Source organism: Passer montanus, unplaced genomic scaffold (genome assembly GCF_014805655.1).
Source record: "Passer montanus isolate IOZ18808 unplaced genomic scaffold, ASM1480565v1 scaffold97, whole genome shotgun sequence".
Lineage (NCBI taxonomy): Eukaryota > Metazoa > Chordata > Aves > Passeriformes > Passeridae > Passer > Passer montanus.
This window is the reverse complement of record NW_024375145.1, coordinates 2,350,123-2,362,885: the sequence shown is the minus strand read 5'-3', so window position 1 is coordinate 2,362,885 and position 12,763 is coordinate 2,350,123. Positions and strand designations below refer to the sequence as shown.

At 49.4% G+C, this 12,763-nt stretch overlaps 1 protein-coding gene across 5 annotated transcripts; it reads right to left on the bottom strand.

Annotated features, from left to right (window-relative positions):
- Positions 1-3,304: 3,304 nt before the first annotated feature.
- Positions 3,305-9,106, bottom strand: ANKRD34B (ankyrin repeat domain 34B). 5 transcript variants are annotated; one of them, XM_039696344.1, is made up of 4 exons: positions 7,489-7,900; positions 6,604-6,620; positions 6,370-6,427; positions 3,305-6,244 (listed from the first exon to the last, which is right to left on the bottom strand). In XM_039696344.1, exon 4 carries the CDS (start codon positions 6,168-6,170, stop codon positions 4,686-4,688), a length of 1,485 nt encoding a protein of 494 aa, XP_039552278.1. In that variant the 5' UTR covers positions 6,171-6,244; positions 6,370-6,427; positions 6,604-6,620; positions 7,489-7,900; the 3' UTR covers positions 3,305-4,685. The 5 variants fall into 5 exon arrangements, with proteins under 5 accessions (XP_039552278.1, XP_039552280.1, XP_039552277.1 ...); XM_039696346.1 differs by having other exon boundaries at positions 6,378-6,427; XM_039696343.1 differs by adding an exon at positions 8,967-9,106 and having other exon boundaries at positions 3,305-6,620; positions 7,489-7,703.
- Positions 9,107-12,763: the final 3,657 nt, after the last annotated feature.

Below are 12,763 nucleotides of genomic sequence, written 5' to 3'. Positions count from 1 at the left end.
CTCAGGCTTGGCTGTGTGATTTCTACAGTGAGTTACGAGAAACGATTCATTTTTCAGTTGTGGTTTGTTGCAGGCAGTTGCATTCATTGATTTGCAGGATTTCATCTCTCAGTGGTAGGCCTCTTTGGGACCACAGGGACACATTTTTCTGCTGCTTAGAAATCTTCCCCCTGACCAGTTCCCACCTGAAGTACTGGGATTTGTTAAAACTCATTAAACTATTAAGTAAAAAACATCAGCAATTGCCAGAAGTATTTTTAAGGAAGAAGTACACCTGAGCAATATCTGTGGATGTCAGTAAACAGGATAATCAGGTAAAATTAAAGAAGACATCATCTGGATTACCAGGAAATGGCTATGTGGTGAATATTATTATTCTGTATGGATTAATCTATATATATGAATTTCTGTAAGTAATTTTACCTGCGTATCTTTGCTAGTCCCCTGTGAAGTTGTTTATGACAGTTTAGTCTGACTTGCACATAAATAAATTAATTTGATTTGGTTTCTCTGTGTTTATTCAAATGCCCTCCTGAAATAAAATGTGTTGCTGTGGGGCTGGCAGTGAGACATTAATGTGGCTGTAAAATATATGTACAGGTCAGGCTTATATTTAAAAATCAACATGTTCTTGAGAGAAGGCAGGCTGAACTCCCTCTGTCTGCAAAACTCGCATGAAAGTGTTCAAAATTGCTGATGCTTTTGGGGAAAAAAATACAGGAATTTGATGCAGTTCCTCAGCATGCCTGGGTTTCAGGAACTTGAGAATAAATAGCTCCCTGTACATTTCTAGAAAATATCTCTGATGTTCACCGTGAGACCCCACCATCATTTTTACCTAGCTGGACATAATTTTGGGGACAAAACTCCTGGATTAACAGGAGCTCTGCAGCTGCCTGCGTCATCAGCCCAGGAAATGCCTGGCTCAGGTAACAGGCGCTGCTGAGAAACAGGAATTTTGCATATTTACACATATACATATATATGTGGATAGATATATCTGTATGTTGGGGAGCTTTTTCACAAAAAAGGTCAACTTGTGTGCAGGAGTGAAAACCTGTTGTCTTTCCAAGAGGGTAGACAGCTGGGTGTTTTATTGGAATATTTAGTGATGACAACTGGAAATTTGTCCTTTTGACTCTGAAAACCCCCCTGGGCTCTCTTAAGGGGTTTTGTTATGAAACCTGATTTCCTTGAGGTTAATGCAGTAGTACCTTACAGTGAAAATGTAAGAATCTTTATTCATAAATCCCTTGCTTTGGGTGGGAAAGTCATTAGTTCTGCTGGATATGGCATGCAGAGAGATAAAGGTCTTACATGGGATTGATGAGGTAAAAGGAAATTTAGTGCCTGCTACTTAGTTTACTGGTTTTCTTGTATAGCTGCATCAAATTATGGCAATATTCCTTCGGACGTGCCACGTAGTTGTAAAAGACAAAGATCAAAACAAAGCAATTACTCCTTAAAAGCAAAACTAAATTAAATGTGCAGGGAAAGATATTTTGAAGCCTGTATTTTGAACATTGCACCTTAAACACAACCTTGAGAACTGCTAGTTTATGACATTTTTGTGTAGTGACTTGCTGTTCTCAAATCTCCCAAACCAAAATAATGGGAGTTCTGACATAATCACAGCTTTTTGTGGAGCCGCCACTATTTGTTTTGAAGTCACTTTCACCGTGTGGTCTCACAGCATTGTGCAGGGAAAACGAAGACGAGGGGGACAAATCCCGAATTGTTTCCCACCTTTCCCCGGCAGGCAGGTGGGTTTGAAATCCTCCCTGCCCCGGGGGTGTGTGGCTGTCGGTCAGCCCGGAGTGCTCCCTGTGCCGGGAGCAGCAAGGACACCGAAAGGGCTTGTTTTTAACCCGGGAGTTAACGTCGGGCACCCGGGTCGGGCTGACCGCGCTGTGCTGAAAAGAACATCGGGGTGGCTGGGAAATGTCATGGATTAAGGCTTCAAAGACAACACAAGTGCATCTCTGCTCCACAAGTGGAGCCGCAGGAAGCTTCCGGCAGCTGGGAAGAGCCTCTCTCGCACCACACTCTGGACAAATTTAGCTGTATTGGATTAAATCGAAGTAACTGTTCCCATTTTCTTGTACAGAGGCAGCCTGAGAAACACTTGTGAGTGAGTACCTTTTGCAATGACTCATCATTTCCTGAGTAGTGAATAAAAGCATGTGCTTATTTCCATGTTCCCTCCGAGGGGGAAAAATACTTTTATTTATTCAGCATAACAACAGCAAGAGAACAACGCTTCTTCCTTTGAAGGTCACTCGTAACAGCAACACAAACAATTATATGAACACTTCACGCTACTTTGCATCACAATTAATCACAAAATACTGGTAACACTACCAAAAAACTTCCCTTTTCAAGACACTTGCCACTTCCCTCCATTGTCTGAGCACTTCATAGAAAAATTATGGTCTCATTTAAGGGAGCCATAGTCCCATATAGATAATTAATTTTAAGATCAAAACAGTATAAATTGGGCTTCATACCCTCAGCAAAGATACCAGTTGGAACACCTGGTGATAGTCAATTTCTACTAAGAAAGAATTTTTATTTTTAAAAGATCTATTTTCCCCTTCAAATATTTAACTTCACTATGAGATTAACAGATGAGAACTTGCCCTTTCCTTTTGTATTATCATAGAAACATTTGGAAAGTGTATCCTGTGTAGGGGACTAATTTGTACTCAGTTAATACTGGCATATGTTGTTCCACATAATTTCTGTATCATAAAAATATGTCCACATAATACTTTTTTGTACCTGGTGTGTACAGGGCCTGATCCAGGAAAATCTCCTGAAGGAAAAGGCAGAACCTGAATGGAAACAAATACTCTCAAAAAGTTATTTACAGAGAGCATATGTTTATAATCCCCTTTCAATGGTTTAATGTTTAGAATCCCCATTAAATTGTTTTATGGTGATGATCCCCATTAAATATTTGTATGTTTGTGATCCCCTTCAAATTGTTTGATGTCTCCGATCCTCTTTAAATTGGTTTATGCTTAAGATCCCCTTAGCACTGTTTTATACTTAAGATCCCCGTTAAATTGTCTCCTACTAAGTGCAAAGCTAAATAACATTACAGGCTTTTTTTAGGCAATGTCAGATATGGTGAACTTTGACTGAAGCTGCCACATACCCACTGAGTATTTTCAGGAAATAAATACCTACTTTCAGTACACTGAAATTCACGTTACACAGACACAATTTCAATACAACTAATTTCTGTAAAATACAACAAAACAGAACACATTCACTTTTTCTCAAAATTTACAAGATGAGATCTAAGTGCTAAATGCAATACCAGAAATCCAGCATCTATGGGATGCACACAAAGACAAGGGAGATACTTGGAACCACAAGACACTAAAGGAAAGAAAGATTTTTAGACAGAGATACTGAAAAATACACAGTAGCTCGGAGGCTGCAGAGGACTTCTTTCCACCTGTGGGAAATTCTGCCCTCTGTTTCCAGTTAGGCAAAATGTGGGTTTCCATCTCCCAGGTGAGTTTCATAATCAGACTCACAGGATCACAGAGTGGTTTGGTTGGAAACCCTCTGAAATAAAAGGCCATCTCATTCCAAGGTGCCTGCCATGGCAGGAACACCTTCCACCAGACCAGGTGGCTCCAAGCCCCTGGAACACTCCCAGGGATGGGGCAGCCACAGCTTCCCTGGGGAAACTGCCAGGGCCTCACCTTCCCTGGAGCTGTGGGGTTCTCCCTTTGGGGTCTGTGTGAGCGGGAGGACAGAGCTCTTCCCTGCTCCCAAATCTGTGTGTGTGTGTGCAGCCGCTGCTCGCGCAGACACCCCGGGTGTGTCCCGGTGTCCGCAGCCCGGCGAGCAGGGCTGTCGCTGGGGCACATTGCCCAGCCTGCCGGGCAGGTCTCTTTCCGGGGGCTCCCGAGCTGCAGGAGGCTGCAGAGCCCGCTCCAGGCGAGGCTGTGCCCCCGCAGCCCCGCTCTTCCCAAGGGAGCGGATTGCGGAGGCTGCCGCTGGCGCAGCCCGAGCGGGGCTGGCTTGTGGCACGCCCCGGGCAGGTCACTCGCCCTGCTGGCTCCCGGGGCACGCTGCCAGCCCGCAGCCGGGGCTCCGCGGGCAGCACAGCCCGGCCACACCGGTGTCACCGGCTCTGACGCGCCTGCGAGGCTGCTGAGGCCAGCAGTCACTGCCGCTGTGCAACTGCTGCCGCGCAGCCCGCCGCACGCCGGGCTCTCGGGGGTTTCTATGTACAACCTGCACACAGGCACTCCGGCGTCCAGCATCGCATCACACGCTGCGGGGTCCCAAATTCCGTGTGCACCACCTCTCTGGGCGCGGCAAGGGCGGGTGCTTGGGGAAAGCTTGGAGGGGTAGCATTTACAACCTGCAATGAGAACTGCAATGCCTAAGGACTGTTGTGGGCTGTCTGTCAGAGGCAAGGTGAAAACTTTACAGAACCAGCAAAATAAACGCTCCTTAGTTTGGAGAAGACAGCCTCAGTAGATGTCTTTGGATTTGGTTTCTGTGCTGTAGCACTCATCCTGAGGCAGACATTACTTTACATCACAGACCTGCTCTATTTTGCGGTACATACCATTACAGTCAAGGACTGCAGTGAATATTTACATATCATGAAGATCCCCTTTGCTCTCCTGTAAAGATGCAGTGACTGCTGAACCTGCTCAGACTGTGATCTGCTCGTACGGCCTCCGCCGCAGCAGATTCGTCTCTTTGGTCCCCTTAGGGAAAGCAGATCCTGGGGGCACTAAGTGAGTTTGTCCATAAGAAATCATTCCAGAAACTGTGTTTATGACAGTGAGCTCTGGAACGGGGGGGCGGGGGCTCACATTCAGTGGGGGCAGGAAACCTGGCCTCGTCTGATCCAACACCAGGGCTCCTGAGCCCTCTGCCTCTAGAGGAGCCTGATTTCTGCCTCTTGGAGACACAGGAGACATCTCCAGAACTCTTCTCGGACTTGGTAACAAAGTCTGGTATGTAGGAAGAATCTCTTTATTTCCTTTTGGTGACTTACTACCTTTGGTATCAGCAGCAGGAATTAGACTGTTAGCTAACTGAGAACTGGAGATGTTGTAATTTGGCTCCCCACTTCCTTTCTTGATAATACTGCCAATGTTAGAAAGCAAGCTGATTTGTCCCAGACTGGCATCCATGCCCATGGGAATCTCACTGGGGTTATGTTTCTCTTCCACAAAAGGAGTCTGATAGTTTATTGCATCGCGCTGTGCTTTCCTGGGCATGGTTTGGTCAGAGGGTCTCAGTACCTGAGCAGTGCCCTTCCTGTCCCTGCTCTCGTGGCTGGCCGTGACACTCTTGCACAAGTCAAGGCCGCCAGCTTTACAGGGGAGCTCTTCCATGGGACTGATGCTCTGAAGTTCTTGAGGAGAAGCAAGTTTCCTCTGCTGAAACACTGCTGGGCAGCACTTGAGCCACGGGTCACACTGCAGCACCTGCGTCAGCTTGAACCGAGCTGGTGTGGAGCTGGATTTGGTCATGAGGGGCACCCTTTCAGAGGAGCTGTCCCCCGGCTGCCCACCATAGAGCTCTTTGAAGCTGAACGGGTCCTCTGGACCCTCGCTGGGCTCTATCTCTGACGGGGAGGCGCAGTCAGCTGGGGAGGTGCACTGCTGCAGGTCTGGAGGAGGCACGTTCAGGTACTGCTTCGTTTTCTGCCTCCCTGAGGCGGACTTGTCGGTGGTGATGATGATGACCTCCTTCCCTCGCGCCTTGCAGGCCTTCAGCAGCAGCTCCAGGGTGTCTCTGTCGGCCGCGTTGATGGCGTAGACCAGCGCGGAGCAGTTGGAGTGGTCGGGCAGGCTGGGGTCGGCGCCGCTCATCAGCAGCAGCGACACCACCTCGGGGCCCGCCTTCTCCAGGCAGGCGTGCATCAGCGCCGTCTTGCCCGACTTGTCCTGGATGTTGGGGTCGGCCTTGTTGTCCAGCAGGTACTTGACCATCCTGGCCTTGCTGGCGCTCTGCAGGTCGGCGTGGGGCGTCATGCAGGCCACCATGAGCGGCGTCTCGCCGCGGCTGTTGCTCTCGTTGACGTAGGCCCCGCCGTCGATCAGCAGCCGCGTCAGGCGCAGCCGGCGCTGGTACACGGCCTTGATCAGCGAGTAGCCCTCGGGCGGCACGTCCGCCGCCTCCATGGCCCTGCCCGCGGGGACACGGGAACAGCACGGGGCCTGACCGCGCTACCTGATCCGGGACACGCCCTCCTGTGCTGTGAAAGAAATGGGAAGGGAGAGAGGAGGAAAGGTTTCCCCACCCTTTAGACTTACAAGAAAAGTGTTAAAAACTTTAAAAAAACCCTTCAATATAATTACAAGATTAAAGCATGACTGTCACCTTGTTACTTTTCGACTGTCCTTTACACAGTCCTCTGCCTGAGCAGACAGTATCAGCTCTACAACAAAAGGAACATGTGACAACATCAAAGAGAATCAGGAGGTTTCACAACAAAAAGTAAGAGCTTAATTAACATTAAGCATAAATCACAGAAATAACAATATACAGTCATATAAGAATGTATACCTGCAGACACACACCTGAAACTTCTCTGTCTTCTATGTGCTTGCTTACCTGTGTGCAGGGAAAACCTTTAGAGGAAAAAAAAAACCAGTCATTAATAAGTGGCAGAGCAATATGGTTCCAATGCAAGATTAGATATACATTAAATGATTACATTACTTTATTTACAATGTATTTATAGAGAAATGAAAATGTTTAACTGGTTTAACTGTAAAGGCAATAAATTAATAATTTTTATTCATCACTGGAAACACACTAGTAATGGTCTGGTGAGTACCTGAAAAGCAGTAATTGTATCCTGTTTTACTGTGAATACCAAAACTGAAGCATGATCTCAACATACTTTGGTCCAAAAGTCCAGCAAGCAAAAAAAAAATAGAGTCAGATTTACTGGAAATCTGGGGAGGAAATCTGACTGTGACTGGTGGTTTGTTTATTTCACGCCTCTGTCTTGATAAAACATTTTTAAAAGGTAATTGCATTGAAATGACTTCAGGGATTCACTCCATTATAATAAAAGTACAGGACTCAGTACTGTCTATCTCAGCTTTCATTGCAGTGCAAATCATTATTATGATTTTTATGTGTACTTTTGACAAGTAATGTATTCATGATTACTGTAAATATTTTATAAATGTATCCAATCAATTTGTGCATTTAGGTTTCCAGAGGGAAACTGCAGAGAAATACCTGGTAGATAACACACATGTTGGAATTCTGGTTGTGTCCTCCCCTGGTTTTTGACCTACCTGGAAGTTGCTGGTGATTTTACATTTCTTTCCTATTTATCTAAAGCTCCTCTGATACTTAACTGCTCACTTTACTTAAGTGACAGCATACAGCTTTTATTACATAAGCCTTTCCATCTGCAGAAATACCTTTCATGGCCAAAAGAACATTAAATATTAAACAGTCAGGGAGAGAGAATATTGCTACCTGAAGTGGTGAGCAGGTCAGGGCTGAGGGTGAGGCTGCCTCTGTGACATCTCCTCCAGCCCGTCCTCTTGCTGAAATTTGCCGCTTCCGCCGACTGCAGCAGGACTTGCTGGTCTGAGGGGGGAAGCTGACCTAGGACAGGAGCTGAAGTTGGAAAGTTAGGAGCCAGTGGGGCTGGCAGGTATGACCTTGCCTGGAGAAAGCCTGAGATGTCCCTGTGCAGAGAAAAGTGAGGAGAAGATTCATGAGATGGGGAAGAGAAACGCGGAAATACTCCGGATTCAGATGCTGTACCACCAAAAGAAAGTGCTAGGGGTTCCCAGCTGGAACAACACCATGCAGAGCACACTCCCGAGTGCTGGGTGACAGCCACAGCTTCATCTGCTCATCATCTCACACCCGGACTGGCTACAGCCTGCTCCTGGAGCCCCACAGCTGCGTGTCCTGAAGGCAAAGACCCCCGGCCAAGCAGATTCCCTAAAATAGCAATTTATTGGATAAATCGTCACAGATCAGTGCTGGACAGACTGGGACTATACAGCATTCCTAAATGGAATTAACTGCCATGTCAGAGGCACTCCAAGAGTTCCTGAGCTATTGGGACTGACACAGGTGTCTCTCACCTGTGAAGGCAAACTTTGAAAGCAGCTTCAAGCTTTAAGGCTGTCTGAGGAATGAGACCTCAGTGTGTGACACTGAATCATAGGCTGCTCTGTCAAATCACCCACAAATCCCTCTTATTCTTGTGCAAATAATATTCCTGCACTGTGCTGTTTAGAAAGTGCTTAGCTTCGTTTTCCAACAGCAATATTGTCCTGGAAAGTACTCTGAGACAAAATAGCACCAGGCACCTCATAGTATGAAAACCTGGTTCTGCATGTAATAGACTAATCACAGCACTGAGGGGGAAAGAGCCCATCGACGTTATAACAAATAAACACAGGCAACAGTGTCACGAATGCATGATATGAATCAAGGAGTCTTTGCAAAGTATTCCTCACCTGTGTAATGGGAGAGCCAGATCTGCTGCCCTCCGAGCCTCAGCACCCTCACCGTTAAACAAGCTCTCACTGTTGTGTTTAGAGAGCCCAGAATAATTCCACTGAAATTGTCATTGATTCTCATCTCGGAAAAAAGCTTCCACACTCAAAGAGCATGAGCACTTCGGCATTTTCATGATTCTTCATACACACACTAAACCTAGCAAATTCACTCAGGGTAATAAAAACTTATTCTGCTACTTCAAATTCACCAGGCACGAGTTACTTTTGATTAGCAAAAACTACCATTCCAGCGCTGCCAGAACTGCTGCACCACCACCACCCCAAAGTTTCCGCCACAACTCGCACCCCGACGGCTCCGAAGGGCTCCCCGAGCGCAGGGACCGCAAACTTCTCGGCGGAGCGGAGCACACACAGCCACACGCAAGCACCACGAGCACCAGCTGAAGGCTGCGCGAATTGGTTCAAATACTTTACCGCGCTGTCGGCGGCAGCGCCGCTCGGCTGGGCTGGGCTGGGCTGGGCTGCGGGCGGACGGGACGGAGCCGGCGCTCCCGGCGCTCCCGGCGGCGCCGAGCGACAGCGGGACAGCGGCAGCGCCGGGACAGCGAGCACCGCCCCCGGCACCGCCCTCGGCCTCGGCGGGCCTGCGCTGCCCCGCCTCACGCCCCGCTCGGGGCCCGGCACCCGCAGCGCCCTCGGCCGCCCGCACCGGCTGCCCCTCACTGCCCGCCGTGTCCAGCGCCGGGCACCGCGGGCACCGCGGAGACCCGTCACAGCGCAAACGCCCTCACACCACACACCCCACACATCCTTCAGATCTGTCAGACCCCACAAACCCCTCAGACCTGTCAGACCCCACAAATCCCACACATCCCTCACACCACACACCCCACACACCCCTCAGACCTCACACCCCACACACCCCTCAGATCTGTCAGACCCCACACACACCTCAGACATGTCAGACCCCTCAGACCACCAAGACATGTCAGACCCCACACACCCCTCAGACCCCACACACCCCTCACACCCCTCACACCCTTTACCTTCCTTGTACCCCTCATACCCCTCAGACATGTCAGACCCCACACTCCCTCACACCCTTCACCCTCTTTGTGCCCCACACACCCCTCAGAGCCTTCCTTGCACGCCACACACCCCTCAGACACCTCACATCCCTTGAAACCTCTCCCACCCCACACACCCTTCACACCCCACACACCTCTCACACCCTTCACCATCCTTGTACCCCTCAGACCCCACACACCCCTTGCCTGCAGTGCACCTTACTGCAGGACACCTTCCTTGTACCCCACACACCCCTCAGACCTGTCAGACCCCCTCAGACATGTCAGACCCCACACACCCCACACACCCTTCACCTTCCTTGTACCCCACAAACCCTCAGACCTGTCAGACCCCACACACCCCTCAGACATGTCAGACCCCACAAACCCTCAGACCTGTCAGACCCCACACACCCCTCAGACCTGTCAGACCCCTCAGACCTGTCAGACCCCGCACACCCCTCAGACATGTCAGACCCCTCAGACCTGTCAGACCCCACACACCCCACTCAGACCCCACAGCACCCTGCTCTTGCCCACCCCTCACCCTCCTGTCCCCCACCCTCTCAGCTGCAGCCCCCTTCTCTCACACCGTGCCCCGGCCCCGCTCTCCCCGTCCCCCCACGCCCCCAGCCCGCAGCACCTCGGGGGCTGCCCTGGCGCGGGGGGCTGCTCCGGGCACGGGCAGCACCGAGGGCTCCCTGGCTGTGCTTGTGATCTCCTGTCGGTGCGGCCAAGGGAGGAACAACCCACCGATCACCCTCCTCACCACCACACTGCTGCCAGCCACCCAGGGCAGGAGTTAACGGGGCTGAGAGGAAGATGAGCTCAAGGAGATGCTTCCCTCAGGTGTGACCAAGTTTGACTCTGCAGTAATTCCTGGTTAGTTTCACAGGCTAGAATCCTGTGAAATTTCAAAGCACAGTCAAAGACACTTCTTGGTTTCCATGCAAGCTTAGGACACCTCCACACAAACGCAGTCTGGTTGAGGCTGGAGGGGCTCTCTGGAGGTCACGCAGTCCAAGCCTCCTGATCACCCAGGAACACCCTGCCACCATTTGTTTAATGCCTCCAAGGACAGAGCCTCCAGAGCCTTTCTGGGCAGCCTGTGCCTGTGCTGGGTCACCCTCACAGTGACAGAGGGTTTCACGGGGTTCAGAGGGGAGCCTTGGCTCAGTCTGTGCCCGTTGGCTCTCTCCCTGCCACGCAGTGCTGCTGGAAGGATGCTGCTGTGCCGCGTGTTCATTCTCCTCTGGTGTACAGCAGTGAGACCCCTTCTGGGCATTGTTTTTTCCAGGCTATCCAGGAGCAGCTGCCTGAGCCTCCTCGCTTCTGGCAGAACGCCTGCGGGCATCTTCTGGGACACAGTGCAAGGATGTTCTCTGCAGAAATCCAGGCGGGCCCTGCCCACGCCTTCCTTGGATTCATGGCAGGAGGTCTGCAGGTCGCGCAAGCAGCAACCAGCCTGACCCTTCCCATCCCTGTGCTCTGCCGCCCTCTCTGCAGTCCTGGGTGCCTGTGGCGCTGCTCACGGGGTGCTCTCTCACACATCCGTGAGCCACAGCCCTCCTGCTGGTCCCCAGAGGCTCCAGGGGGGTTTCCTGGAGCGCACCTGGCTGCCAGGTGAGCGCAGCAGGGCAGGTGAGGGTGAGCTGGCAGCCAAAGGAGCCACCCGGGCCGCACAGCGAGCAGCCAGGCACGGCACAGCACCCAGCTGCACAGCACTCGGCTCGGCATCACGGGGAGAGAAGGTTCCAGGAGCACTGTGAAGGGGGTTTGTGCCTGGCTGTTTTTTAAAAGTGCACGGCAGGATCAATGAGAAGCCATCATGACTAAGAGCTGGATAAATGGTATGAATAAGCCACTAAGACAAACAACATTCCCAGGGCAGGTTCCCTAGTCACTCTTTAACCTTCTCTGTCAAAAACTAAGTTGGGAGAATGTCCACAGATGTTCTGGGGCTTTTTTTGCCTGTGGTAAGATTTCAACTATCGTTGCTTTCTTTTCTCCTCTACCTTATCCACATTCTTAATACTCAGTCTTTGCCGTGCAGCCTCAGAGAAGCTTGTGTACTGAGCACCCACTCCTGAGGAGTTTACTGCTCTTCACAGTCCTGTTGTTGGGTTAATTCTGTGAGATGGAGAGGCACTGTACACTTGTGTATATACCAGCACTCCTGCTGCTGAAACAGTACCACTTCTGTAGTTCTTGCAGCTCTAAATGTCCCCTTTCTTATTCCTCCTTCCATCCTTGCCTGCATTGTGCTGTTGAGCTTGATAGCCAACATGAATCATTGACCAAAAAAAAAAAACCCAAAAAAACCCCGCGTATCAAACCAGCTCTTGGAAGAACACTTTTATGAAGATAATTAGATTTTTTCTTATAAACATCACCATGGATACTCAACGTTGGATAGAAAAACAACTACTGGTATCAAGAAGTTCCTGGTGAAAGTGAAGGAGAGTGGAAAGCCAGAGAAGGCAACACATTTTATTATAAACCCCAGAAGATGTTTGCATATGCACATGGCGCATTTGTTTATGACACATCTTGATAACCCTCTCCTGTACTTCAGTGGCAGTTGGGCTACCTGGATATGTACGAGGAGAAAGCTTCATGGTCACATGATTCTAATATTATTCTTAATTATCTAAAAATGTTTGTCACAAATGGGTGTTTTAGATTGCTCAAAGAATCACTAGGAACAAGTATTGCCAAATCAGGTTTAACACAAAAGTAAAAGTGCAACAAAGTTCATTGGCATGCTTCACTCCACTGCTCACAGTTCAAGCACAGAGATCAAAATCTAGACTCAATCAATCTACAATTAAAATCAAACGGAAGTGATATATGTGGAGGCTGAGGACAGGAGAAAGAGTAAGGATCGGAAGGGGTGAGGATGCAAAGGGATAAGTGAGACCCTGCCCAGGGTTCAGAGTGGATCTCCCTGCAAAGTGTAGACCACAGCTATAGGCCTACAGATTTTACCATCACTTAAACATAGCAGCACTGAATTAATAGCCTAATTTACAGAATTTAACAAAGGACTGTAGAATTTACTGGAAGCGTGACAGTAACTCACAGGCCTGACTTACAAATCTAGTGCATTTAGGGATCAGAGAGCAACATTCCTGCTCCACTTGCTGTAGCACATTCACAGTCACACACTCACGGAGCCACAGCCTGCTCAGGTGTGCACAATTC

What these genes read in the sequence shown, in the direction of transcription:
- ANKRD34B (XM_039696343.1), bottom strand. Translation starts at nt 6,170, where the DNA reads ATGGAGGCGGCGGACGTGCCGCCCGAGGGCTACTCGCTGATCAAGGCC.